The 14,124-nt window shown below is 36.7% G+C and overlaps 1 protein-coding gene across 9 annotated transcripts in view; it reads left to right on the top strand.

The window, feature by feature from the left end:
* Positions 1-14,124, top strand: part of EFCAB13 (EF-hand calcium binding domain 13) — a 185,507-nt gene that overhangs the window by 86,264 nt on the left and 85,119 nt on the right. For all 9 annotated transcript variants that reach the window (XM_058702937.1, XM_058702939.1, XM_058702938.1 and 6 more), the window contains 4 exons: positions 5,275-5,418; positions 7,046-7,117; positions 10,138-10,281; positions 10,855-10,926. In XM_058702937.1, the coding sequence (XP_058558920.1) occupies positions 5,275-5,418; positions 7,046-7,117; positions 10,138-10,281; positions 10,855-10,926 (432 nt within the window). The remainder of the gene's footprint in view (positions 1-5,274; positions 5,419-7,045; positions 7,118-10,137; positions 10,282-10,854; positions 10,927-14,124) is intronic.

Below are 14,124 nucleotides of genomic sequence, written 5' to 3'. Positions count from 1 at the left end.
CATCATCAAATCTACATATGAAGAGCCCAAGCTAATATCATCCTCAATGGGGAAAAACTGAGAGTTTACCCCCTGAGATCAGGAATACAACAGGGATGTCTACTCTCACCACTGTTGTTTAATATAGTGTTGAAAGTCCTAGCCTCAGCAATCAGACAACAAAAGGAAATAAAAGGCATCCAAATTGGCAAAGAAGTCAAACTTTCATTTTTTGCAGATGACATGATACTCTACATGGAAAACTCAAAAGACTCCACCAAAAAACTTCTAGAACTGATACATGAATTCAGCAAAGTCGCAGGATATAAAACCAATGTACAGAAATTGGTTGCATTTCTATACACCAAGAATGAAGCAATAGTAAGAGAAATCAAAGAATCGATCCCATTTACAATTGTATCAAGAACCATAAAATACCTAGGAATAAGTTTAACCAAAGAGGTAAAAGATCTGTATGCTGAAAACTGTAGAAAACTTATGAAAGAAATTGAAGAAGACACAAAGAAATGGAAAGGCATTCCAGGCTCATGGATTGGAAGAAAAAATATTGTTAAAATGTGGTTAGTACCCAAAGCAATCTACACATTCAGTGTAATCCACTCAAAATTGCACCAGCATTCTTCTCAGAGCTAGAACAAACAATCTTTCAATTTGTAGGGAACCACACAAGACCCTGAATAGCCAAAGTAATGTTGAACAGGAAAACCAAAGTAGGAAGCATCACAATCCCAGACTTCAGCCTCTACTACAAAGCTGTAATCATCAAGACAGTATGGTATTGGCACAAAAATAGGCACATAGACCAGTGGAATAGAATACAGAACCCAGAATTGTACCCACAAATTTATGGCCAACTAATCTTTGATGAAGCAGGGAAGAGTATCCAAGGAAAAAAAGAAAGTCTCTAGAAAATGGTGCTGGAAGAACTGTACAGTAACATGCAGAAGAATGAAACTGGACCACTCTCTCACACCATACACAAAAATAAACTCAAAGTGGACGAAGGGTCTAAATGTGAGACAGGAAACCATCAAAACTCTAGAGGGGAAAACAGTCAACAACCTCTTTGACCTCAGCCACAGCAACTTCTTACTTGATACGTCTCTGAAGGCAAGGGAGATAAAAGCAAAAATGAACTATTGGGACCTCATCAAGATAAAAAGTTTCTGCACAGCAAAGGAAACAATCAACAAAACTAAAAGGCAACTGATTGAATGGAAGACGATATTTACAAATGACATATCAGATAAAGGGTTAGTATCCAAAATCTATAAAGAACTTACCAAGCTCAACACCCGACAAACAAACCAGTGAAGAAATGGACAGATGACATGAGCAGACACTTTTCCAAAGAAGACATCCAGATGGCCAGCAGACACATGAAAAGATGCTCAACATCGCTCATCATTAGGCAAATACAAATCAAAACCACACTGAGATACCACCTCACACAGGTCAGAGTGGCTAAAATTAACAACTCAGGAAACAACAGATGTTGGTGAGGATGTGGAGAAATGGGAGCCCTCTTGCACTTTTGGTGGGAGTGCAAACTGGTGCAGCCTCCCTGGAAAATAGTGTAGAGGTTCCTCAAGAAATTAAAAATAGAATTACCCTACAACCCAGCAATAGCACTACTAGGAATTTATCCAAAGGATGCAGGAGTGCTGATTCATAGGGGCACATGTACCCCAATGTTTATAATAGCACTATCAACAATAGCCACATTATGGAAAGAGCCAATGTTCATCCACTGATGAATGGACAAAAAAGATGTGATACACACACACACACACACACACACACACACACACACCCCAGAATACTACCGGCAATGAGAAAGAATGAAATCTTGCCATTTGCAACAACATGGATGGAACTGGAGGGTATTATGTTAAGTGAAATAAGTCAGAGCAAGAGAGATATCATGTTTTCACTCATATGTAGAATTTGAGAAACTTAACCAACGACCATGAGGGAAGGGAAGAGGAAAAAAATAGTTTCAAACAAAGAGGGAGGAAGGCAAACCATAAGAGACTCCTGAATACAGAGAACAGACTGAGGATTGATGGGGAGACTGTGGGGGAGGGGAAAATGGGTGATGGGCATTGAGGAGGGTACTTGTTGGGATGAGTACTGGGTGTTGTATGTAAGCTATGAATCATGGGAATCTACTCTTAAAGCCAAGAGCACACTGTATGTTAGCTAACTTGACAATAAGTTATATTAAAAAAAAAAAGCATTCTCTCTCTCTCTCTGCCCCTCTCCCATATGTACACACTCTGTCTCTCTCAAAAAAAAAAAGCAACTCATGGGGCGCCTGGGTGGCTCAGTCAGTTAAGCATCTGACTGTTGATTTCGCCTCAGGTCATGATTTCACAGTTTGTGAGCTCAAGCCCTGCATCAGGCTCCATGCAACGGTGAGAAGCTTGCTTGGGATTCCCTCTCTCTGCCCCTTCCGCATGCCCTCTCTCTCACTCAAAATAAGTGCATTAATTTTTAAAAAAAGCAACTCAGAGCTTATGTTCTCTACTTATGCATTATACCATCTGACTGCCATGGCGTCAGCTCAGGCACACACACAATAATTCTTCCTCACTTCTGGCATCTGGTGATTTTCCTTTCTATTGAGCTTAGCACTCAGTTGTTTAGGCTGAAAAGTTAGGAGTCATTCTTGGTCTTTTTTTTCCTTATGGCCCTAGCTCCACCACTTCCACTTCCCTGATTCAATTCATCACCAAATATTATTTTTATTGATATTTTAACTCAGTATAGAGTGTGTTTTGCATTGGAAATTGAAGGGGAATCTGGCTATCGTCATTCTATATTGCCAGTTCTCTCTTTATAGGGGGCACCTGGGTGGCTTAGTCGGCTAAGCGTTCGACTTTGCCTCAGGTCATGATCATGCTGTTCATGAGCCCTGTGTCAGGCTCTGTGCTGTTTGAGCTGTTTGAGCCCTGTGTCAGGCTCTGTGCTGACAGCTCAGAGCCTGGAACCTGCTTCAGATTCTGTGTCTCCCTCTCTCTCTGCCCCTCTCCAGCTCATGCTCTGTCTCTCTCTCTCTCTCTCTCTCTCTCTCTCAAAAATAAACATTCAAAAATAAAAAATAAAAACACTCATTCATGGGGTGCCTTGGTGGCTCCGTTGGTTGAGCATCCAACTCTCGATTTTGGCTCGGGTCATGGTCTCACAGTTTCGTGGGTTCAAGCCCTATGTTGGGCTCTGTGCTGACTGACAGCATGGAGCCTGCTGTCTCTCTGTCTCCCACTGTCTCTCTGTCCCTTCCCTGCTCTCATTCTCTCTGTCTCTCTCAAAATAGAAATAAAATAAACTTAAAAAAACCCACTCATTCAGGTTTTTGACCTTGACATTCCACCTTAGCTTTTTACAAAAGTTAAATCTCACTTTGTTAACTCCATTTGCCAATTTTCTATTTTCATCTTGTTTACCTCTATAGTTTTTTTTTTAACTCAAGTGTAATTAACATACAGTATTACATTAGTTTCAGGTGTGCAGCATAATGATTCAACCATTATTTTTAATTTAATATGTTTATTCTTCAAAATTCTTCTCCTTATGTTTTCTGTGACACCGTCATCTCATTTTTTCCCCACCTTATTGGCTCTTCCTTTTTTTTCTTTAAAATTGAGATATAATTGGCATATAACATTGTGTGAATTTAAGGTGTACAAAGTGTTGATTTGATACACTTATATATTGCAATACGATTACCACCATAGTGTTAACTAACAGCATCATCACATCACATAATGATCATTTCTTTTTTTGTGGTGAGAACACCAAGATTTATTCTCTTAGCAACATTCAAGTATATAATATAGTATTGCTAACTATAATCACAATGCTGTGCCTTAGATGCCCAGAACTTATTCATCTTCTAATTGTAAATTAGTACCCTTGACCAGCCTCTTCCTAATTTCCTGGTAACCACCATTCTACTCTGTTTCTGAGTTCTGCTTTTTCAGATGTGAGACCTTATAGTATTTGTCTTTCTCTGATTTATCTTACCAAGCATAGTGCTTGTCACTCTTTTGTCCCTAATGTCAGGATTTCCTTCTTTCTCATAACGGAATAATATTCCATTGTAGACCTAGCTCTTTTTTGGTCTTGTTTTCTGGCTCCTTCTTTTCTGACTGGATTTTATATTACCATGATCCCAGGATCCATTCTGAGTCCCATTCTCTAAGCCTCTTCCCGAATCATCTTATTGCTTTAAATAATATTGCTGTTCTTTTGACTCCCCATGTATCTCATACTTAATATGTATAAAGAAGAATTCTTGCTGTCCAACGATCTTATTCTTTCCCTAGGCTCTCTTACCTCAGTTTTCAACACCACTGTCCACTCAGCTGCTAAGTTCTAAACCTAGGAGTTCTTCATGGCCCCAGCTTCTCATTCAATTCTTCACTAAATACTCTCAGTCTTGGGGCACCTGGCTGGTGCAGTTGATAAAGCGAGCGACTTTTAATCTCTGGGTTGTAAGTTTGAGCCCCACAATCAGGTGTAGAGATTGCTTAAAAATAAAATCTTAAACAAATTAAAAAAAATTTTTTTTAAATACTTTCAGTTTTATTCTCCAAACACATCCTATGTTTGTCCACTTCTTGTTCTCATCACTGTTACCCTTGCTGAAGCCACTGTCCTCTTTTTCTCTGAACTAGCTTCCTAACTGCTTGATCTTCCAGAGAGTCTGTTCTCTATACAGTAGTAGAGTGATCCTTTTACACATTGGTAATGAGATAATTTCACTCCCTGCCCCTTAAACCTTCCAAAGGTTTTCCATTGGAATTAAAAACAAAACAAAAACAAAACAAAAAACCCCACAAAATTTCTTTCCATGGTCTGCAGTAGTAGATTGAAGAGAAAGTAAGATCCAGGGAACAATGTTCGGGGGAGATGTAGAGCAAAAGCTATTTTGGTTTCATGGTTTAATTCATGGTTTAATCAGTTGGAGTTGTTTATGAATTCAGACTTCTGTAAATCTATAAGTCAATGAAGATGACTCTTTATATTGGTTATTCAGCAGTGGGTCACTATAAGTTCTTGAAATATTTCAGAATCCTCAAAGAAACACTAATTTTGGTGTTCAATATTTTATTGTGTTTTAATATTTGAAAATTGGCAATCATTTATAACGTATTTGTTATTCTTCTTAGCCATAAAAACCTTAATTCCTGACAGTTCCAGGTAATAGTTTAACTGTACTAACTTCTTGGACAAGGGTGTTGTAGAACTTGTGTGTGATCTACCTTTCAGTATTGCCTGATGCTATTGAAAACCTCCATAATCTCAGCAAAGGGAAGATGAAGATTTCTCACCTGTGGACCACTCTGTCTAACTTGAATAGTAACTTGAAAAAAAATGAATTCCTAGCTGCGCTGAAATTAACAACAGTGGATGGTAAGTATTCCAAATAGTACAATTAAAAGATATATAAGACTGTGGGTCTGCCTTTTGTCAATCTTTTTTTTTCCCCTTGTATCTTGTACTTGGTTGATATGCCAATATATACACTTAGAAAATATAAAGAAATCTCAGATTGTTTGGTTGTCCAACAGAAAAAATGTTAATATCTAATTTATTGTTACTCTAAATTGATCAAATATGCATTGATTACTTTCAACTTGTGTAACATGCAACTGGAAAATGGCATATCCCGTGAACACAGAGGGGACTGTTAGGAAATGTTAAGAGATCTATTCCTGTTTTTTTATTAACATGACTTCAGATATCCATACTGTAAAATAGACTTCGTGGTGGCCAGCACCACTACTAAGTTAGCAAGTAAAAAAAGATTCACACCAAACAAAAATGAGTTTACAAAGTAAAACAAAGACCGTGGACTATAATTTTTCTTAAAAAAATTTTTTTTAGCATTTATTTCTGAGAGAGAGAGAGACAGAGAGAGACAGAGCAGGAGCGGGGGGCGGGGCAGAGAGAGAAGGAGACATAGAATCAGAAGCAGGTTCCAGGGTCTGGGCTGTCAGCACAGAGCCCGTTGCGGGCCTCAAACTCATGAACCATGAGATCATGACCTGAGCCGAAGTCGGAAGCTTAACCAACTGAGCCACCCAGGCACCTCTACAGTTTTTCAAATAAGACTATCATTTACTGCTGATGTTCTGCATGTAGGAGACAGGTAGTACACAACCACAGGTGAACATTTCCACTCCTTCGTATTTTTCATACCTTGAAGTTACAAATGTACTATTATACTCTTTTATGTGAAATGTTTATGCAAAACTAGCCTCGTAACAAGAGCATGCTGTCTACGGTCTTTGTCAAAGAACTGTCTTTCCCTGTGAGGATTACTTACCCCTTTTTCTTCATTAAGCTCCTGTTTAAGTGAGACTGGTAATTTTGAACTTTAAGTGTGTTGGTTGTTTTGTTTATTAACATATTTGAGATGAGGAGGGTTGATGAAAATATGATACTACCTGATAATAGCGATTTTTTTTCTCTCTCTTTTGCTGAGACCTTTTATTGGACCTTCAGTACAATGTGATTTAATCCTTATTTTAATGCAGTGGTTTGCAAAGTTTTGAACCTTGTTATTTTTGGTTTTGTATTTATATTTGGTGCTGGTAAAGCAGTAGAATCCTTTTCTTCTAAATGAAATCTTACAGAGTCCCTCAATATATAAATCATAAAAGTTGAGTTTCTCTGAATAAAGTGGGGGAAATGACCAAGTGAACTGCTTAAGTATTTCAACAGAGTTTTAGAAACGTGAGAAAGAACGTAAGCATTCCTGACCTAGGATCCTCTTTTTGACCATGGTGTATGTTAAAAAAGGAAAAAGGCTGGGGGGGGGGTGTGGGGTGGGGGTGTGCCTGAATGGCTCAATCAGTTAACTGTCCAACTCTTGATTTCAGCTCAGGTCATGATCTCACAGTTGTGGACTTGAGCCCCTTGTCTGGCTCTGTGCTGACAGGATGGAGCCTGCTTGGGATTCTCTCTCTCCCTCTCTCTCTTCCCCTCCCCCACCCCAAAATAAATAAATAAACTTAAAAAAATGTTTTTCTTGCAGAAGATGATGAAGTACAAATAGAAGAATTTGGACAAGTGGTAAAGGATATTCGTGATGCCTCCAGGTTAAAAGGTAACTAGTAAATTATTTGTGACTGTTAAATTTACTTTTATTGAATGGATGTCTTTGTGTTTTGTTTTTTAGAATTTCTAGTTCTGTTAATTTCTGCTTACCATGTTGGCATTGATCTGTTTTAAGGCAGGCAAAACTTGATTTTGATTAAAAGTTGGCAGCATCCATGATGAAAGAAAAAAGCCTTTTTCTGGAATGGGGCCTGTGTAAACCTATTTTAAATTCCTTTTTGTTGTTGTTATTTGTGTGTGTGTGTGTGTGTGTGTGTGTGTGTGTGTGTGTGTGTGTGTTTTGTTCTGGACTTTATGTAAAGTCAGATACTAGCTTTACAATTTTTCAGATATGAAAATTTTCTATACCATTTTTAGCCTCAGACTTAGGACTCTACCCTGTGTAAAGGCTTATATATTATAGAATTTCTAAGAAATCTTCTACCTCTTCCTTTAGTAGACATTCCTCATGTTCCTTTCTTTGGATTTTGTTAACATACAAGAGTGGCCATGTGCATTTTGGTACCATGGCTATTTCCTACCACTTGACTTCCATTTTTGCTTAAAAGTTAAAATCATAGACCTAAAACCAATGGAGATCATACTCATGGAGTTTGTGTACTTTTCTATTGGGAAAATAAGTTTAAAACTTAATTATCACTGGTAATCTATTTGAATAACATTCAAATGACTATTTGGTCAATGAGCGCTGTCAGGAGAAGAATAACAACATAGGTATATGTTTAGGAAAACAGAAGCGGAGTCATTTCTGGGTGTAAAGAAGTAGATAGATACTTTTCAGATTTTTCATAACCACTCTGCCCTGGTATAAAATTTTTAACATCATTGTTTCTCTTTTAGGTTAAGAAAAGTACTTAATAATTCCCTGTTGACATATAAATATGTTACCTGGGTCACATAACATAATTAGCATCAATATAGTATAGTGAAATAGATTAGCTGTGCTATAGGAAACAATGCATACAGGTAGAAAAGAACATGGGCTATGGAGTTTGATACACAGTGGTTTGTGGATTTTTGACTTACCAGCTGGGTAGTCTCTGTAGGTCATTCTGGTTTCCTCATCTTTAAAACAAGGAAGCTAATAAAATCACGTTTCTCCTAGAGTTGTCAGGATCAACTGCAAAAACACATACAAAGCACATAATCTAATTATTAGGCACATACTATATACTTGGTAAATGGTAGTTAATTTTGAAATCAGAAAACAGAGTTCAGAAAGACTGGTATTCAGGCCAGGTAACTTTTTATGTGGAGGAAGGAAAAAAAATGGAAACTAAACCATTGAGAAAGGAGAACAGTGAAAAAGGAGAAAGGTGTAGTTTAGGTACCTGAATCTGGGAGCTGGTCATAATGATTGGGGGTTGACACTGGAATCTGTCAGCCAGTGCAAGAAAAGGCCAATAATTACAGGGAAGAGTTAGGAAGGGCCACCCTGGAAGAAAAGTGTTAACATAGCAGGCTTGAAACTGCTCTTTTTAGAAAAGTCTGCTTGCAAGGTTGACTGTCATATGCTCAGAATGTTCCCTTCATTACTGACTGATAAGGTAAGTTCACTGTGCCTGGACTATTTGTTGACAAAGTTGGAGGGGCTGAGAAAATAGGCATATTGTGGATCAAGTTCTATGCTTTCCTTCAGTATACACACAGTTTTAAGGGATTATGGTCAGTGTCTGATCTTGTAGTTGAAGATTTTAGAGGTTGGGCAGGCAGTTCTAGGTACTGATGAGGATTAAGGATAGCCATTGATTTGGATGACTTTGGAAAGGAAGTGAAAGTTTTTGGAGTTGAGAGGTCAAGGTCATTCTTATTGTCATCAGATGATAATGGGAAATGGGGCTGAGGGAGGATTATGAGCAGGGTGACCAAAGATCCTCCAAGAAGGTGAAAGAGTGATCAGAAAGTCAGTAGATGATGGTGTCCGGAGGGTAGTGTAGGTCAATGACAGGCCCGAATCTCAGGGGAGGGATAGGTTTGATTGAAGGTGGAACTAAATTAGCCAGACAACAGAATCTTAGGAGTGTTTCTCTGCTTCCTGGTCCTATGTGGAGCATGGGAGGATGAGCAGACTCCTCTTAAGGTGTCTGTGCAAAGAAACCATATTTTAAAGGGAACCAAGCTTTAGGTAAAACAAGCAGAGCTGATAACAGGTTTTTAGGTGACTGTCATTTGCAGTTGCCTCGCTGAGATGTTAGGGGGACAGAAAGTGAAGCGGGATCGAAGGTACTAAGAAGCTGTGATTACTGTTTGCAGCTATTCCTGATGGCTTAATAATAATAATAATAATAATAGTAACTTTATTGCTATTAATATGACACTTAGTGTTTGCTATATACCTAATGTTTTAAGTGTTTTTCATACATCATATATTTAATCTCCATATTAACTGTGTGAGGTAGATAGTATTATTAAATTATTTTAGATATAAGACTAATGAATTTGATAGAGGGGTTAAATAGTAATAATTTGCTCAAGGTCAGATAGTTTCAGGTCACAAATCCTGGAGCCAGGATTTGAATGTACTTAACACTGCCTCCTTTGAAAGGGCTGGAAATAAAGCAAAATTCCAGATGCCAGAGTACAACTGGATCTTGGTAGAATTGAAAAGAAAAGGTGAGTGAGTCTTTGTGATACTTGTGTTTACAATTTTACATTTCTCATGATTCTGAAATCTATTTCACTTCCACCAGGATGAGTTAATTTTGTTTGCTACCATTAGAGCTCTAGTGTAAAATAACTACTTTGTGTCATTGCTGTGAAAAATTCAGCCATAGCAACCATTTTGGTTGTGCCAATTTTATATTAGCACCAAAGAAACATGGCAGACCAAGCATATTGTTTTGCTGGACTTAGAATTTCCTGAGGGCTGGATTCTTCACTGAGATTTCTTATTCAAGAGGTGATCATAAATCATGGACTACCACTGACAAAAGTCTTGAGTGATGGCTACTGTTGTTTTTTTAAGTCAGAGGTTAGTTCAATTACCGAATCACTTTTTTCTGTTTCTAGAGTTACAAGACATTGTCTTAGCTCTTGATGGGCTTGAAGGTGACATGATATCTGGGAAGAACTTGGAGAGCTTTCTAGGCAATATTGGGATTAAGTCACCTGAAGAAGAGGTAGAGAAAATTCTTCAGTCAGGTCTTGTTTCTGGTAAGCATTTAAATATTATTATCCATTTTTTTGTTTTGGGTAGGAGTAGCTGAAGAAAGTGTGCAAGGTTTTTGTTCAAGCGAATAGGGCTCCTTTGAGCTAATATCTATAGGTATTTGCTTGTTTTGCTGTAAATGTCCTTAAAGAGGAGACTTTCTTTTACAGTCCTTTTTTACAGTTAATGAGAATACTCTTAGCAAGCAGGTAGAAATTTTGTGGGGGAGTGGGCTCATTGGTATCCACTCTCTTTAGATAGATCTTGATTTAGTGACTAACACATAGTTTGGAAATTCCAGCTCTGTGAATAGAAAACCTAGCTTTGCTGGTTTGTACCAAGTAAAGTTATTGGACTTACAACTTTCTTAGTAGGTTAGTTGCCTTACAGGTAGAATCAGAACTAGTATATCTACAATCTTGTAAGGTTAATTGCAAGGCACAGTGGGTGAAAATGAATCCCAAGTATCTTGTATGTAAAGTAAAGAAATTGTATGCTGGTTTTGATTTTCATATGAGCTTTTTAATATTACGTTTTCCAGGATTCTTGTCTGTTCCCCACCCCTCTCTCTCTTACAGATGACAACATGGTGAATGTTAAAGACTGTATGAAGGCTTTGAAGGACACTCAGAAATTTTCCACTTTTGTTGGTAAGAACTTTATGGTAAAACTGTTGAATGGCAAACAACACAGGACTCATTCAGAAGTCACGTAGCCAAACATTATATTTGGTGCTCAGATCTTCTTTGTAGTATCTGTGCCAAATGTTTGTTTCATCTACATTTGAACTCTTCCAGTTATGGCAAACTTGATTACATTTGTTTTTCATTTAAGAATTTGTATTTGAATGGAAAAGATTGGGAAAATCACAAGGTTATAATGTTTTCCAATAGCTAAAGTAAGGACATTTTATTATATAATAATGGTAATTTTGAAACTGTTATAAAAAAATTTAGTTACCAGAAATGTAAGAGATATAAAGTGCAAGGCTCATGTAATGTCACCTTCTGGAAATATCCCTGTTAAAGTGTGGTAAATATCCCTTTAGCCTTTTTTATTTGAATCTATGAATATTTGTGTATTCTGATATTATTTAAAAATTAGGCGCACTTGGGTGGCTCAGTTGGTTAAATGTCTGATTTTGGCTCAGGTTATGATCTCATGGTTTGTGAGTTCAAGCCCCACATTGGGCTCTCTGCTGTCAGCACAGAGCCCACTTCAGATCCTCTGTTTCCTTCTCTCTCTGCCCCTGCTTGTTCTCTAAATAAATCAATAAATTAATTAATAATTAATTAAAATGAAATTACCATGGGGGCGCCTGGGTGGCTCAGTCGGTTAAGCGTCCGACTTCAGCCCGGGTCACGATCTCGCGGTCCGTGAGTTCGAGCCCCGCGTCGGGCTCCAGGCTGATGGCTCAGAGCCTGGAGACTGCTTCCGATTCTGTCTCCCTCTCTCTCTGCCCCTCCCCCGTTCATGCTCTGTCTCTCTCTGTCTCAAAAATAAATAAACGTTAAAAAAAAATTTTAAATAAAATTACCATGTCCATAATATTCCACGACTTGCAGTTTTAAAGAAATTAACAGTGTATCTTAGATATTGTTCCATGTTCCATTGTATCATAAACAACCTCATTCTTTTTTTTTTTTTTTTTTTTTTACAACCTCATTCTTTTTAAAGACTGCAATAATATTCCATTTGGGGGATGTACTGTCATTTTATCCACAACACTTTTGATGATATTTGCCAATTAAAAATCTGAAAATTTGCCAATTTTTCACCACTGAAACATTTTGATGAGCATTGTTGTATGTATATATGTGCATAAAGTTCTCCTGGGGGATAAAATCCTCAGAAGTCACACTGCTAGACTGAAATATATGCAGATGTGAGATGTTAACAGCTACTGCTTAATTATCCTCCAAAAAGTTTGTAAAAATTCACACTTTTATCAGTAATGGATATTATTTATTGAAAATTCTGCTGGTAAAAGAATTCTATTATTGTTTTAATATGCATGTCTTTAATGACTAGTGAGGTAAAACATTTTTCATATGATTGTCGAATATGCTTTGCTTTTATTTTAATTAGATTGTCTTTTTCATATGAATTTATAAATAGCTCTTTATATATAAGGGACATTAATGTTCTGTCTTGTCTATTGCCATTTTTTTCTAGTTTATTATTCATCTTTGACTTTGATTTTGGTGGACTGCTTATTGCCATCCTCTGTATTATTTTGTCAGTTTTGGTAATTTTTATTCTCCTAGGAAATTTATTTTATTCAAGTGTTTTTTGGGAATATTAGTACAATCCTATGCAGTGATAATTCTTTTGATTTTTTTGTATCTGGTTATTTTCTCATTCTTAAATATGTATATATATTTGTGTGTGGCCTATGTATATATATATGTAAATATATATACATACAAATACGTATATATATTTGTGTATATATATTTGTGTGTGTATATATATACATATATGTGTATATATATACATATATATATATATACATATATATACACACACACACACACACACAAAAGAAGATATATATATCTTCTTCTAGATTTCCTAGCAGATCTTTTAATTATCTCGCTTTTTAAAACTCTACATCTTAGATTTATCTTTAGTGTTTCTATTTGTAGTAAAAAAAATTCTGCTTTTATCTTTAGGATGTCCTATTGTGTTCCCTTTTGTCCATTTTGTAGTTTTTCTAAGTTGTTTAAATTATGAACTTACTTTTTTCTTCTTACTGAGAAATAAATGTTTAAGACTATCAATTTTCGGTAAGACTTTGGTTTATCAAAGTCTTTATTCTTGTTTTTTTCTAAGTATATTCAGTTGTATTTTGATTTTCTCCTTGATGTAAGAGTTGCTTAAGAGAAAAACCTTAAATTTTAAAGCAATTATTTGAAAAATTTTAAATGAATTTAAAAATTTTAAATTTGAATTTCATTATTGTCCTCTCTTTGTTGTTTATTTTTAGTTTACTGTGGTCAGAGAATGAGGTCTATAGTAGAGGATTTGATAGTTTCTGTGTTAATTAGATATGGAGTTTTTTCGATTTTTACATGTTTATTTAAAAACCACATTAGGGGCGCCTGGGTGGCTCAGTTGGTTGAGCGTCCGACTTTGGCTCAGGTCATGATCTCGCGGTCTGTGAGTTCGAGCCCTGCATCGGGCTCTGTGCTGACAGCTCAGAGCCTGGAGCCTGCTTCAGATTCTGGGTCTCCCTCTCTCTCTGCCCCTCCCCCACTCATGCTCTGTCTCTCTCTGTCTCAGAAATAAACATTAAAAAAAAATTAAAAAAAACCACATTAGTGGGTTTCAGGGACAGGCTAATCGTAATGTACACTCATCCTCCTGTTTGTCTTGGAAATCCTTATGACTTTTTGAAGCAGCCCATTCCATAATTTTTGGACAGCTGTAGAACTAGTCAATTGTTCCACATATTTGATGGAAATCCTGCCTTATAATTCCATTCCCAAACTTAACATTTGGACTCTTCCCCCTGTCAGTAGCCCTCCAGGGATGGGAGGAGAGCTCTTATATTTTCTTTCTTTTATGTTGAATCATCTTTTCTCTGGACTCAGATTTCCCTTCAACCATTCCTCACATGGCCTATTTTTGAAACTTCTTACCAATGACTAATGACTAACTCATGGAACAACATAATATATTAAATTATACTTTCACATAAATTAGCTAATTTTAAAGTAATTTATTATATATTTCTCTTAATGAATTCTGAAAGATTATTTTTTTAGACATGTACTTTAGAAATGTGAAGAGGTTTTTGTTTGTTTGTTTTAATTAAGGGGGGGGGTGGTCAGTCATGGATTTCC

The sequence above is a fragment of the Neofelis nebulosa genome, chromosome 16, assembly GCF_028018385.1.
Source record: "Neofelis nebulosa isolate mNeoNeb1 chromosome 16, mNeoNeb1.pri, whole genome shotgun sequence".
NCBI lineage: Eukaryota > Metazoa > Chordata > Mammalia > Carnivora > Felidae > Neofelis > Neofelis nebulosa.
This window is presented reverse-complemented; position numbering and strand designations above follow the sequence as displayed.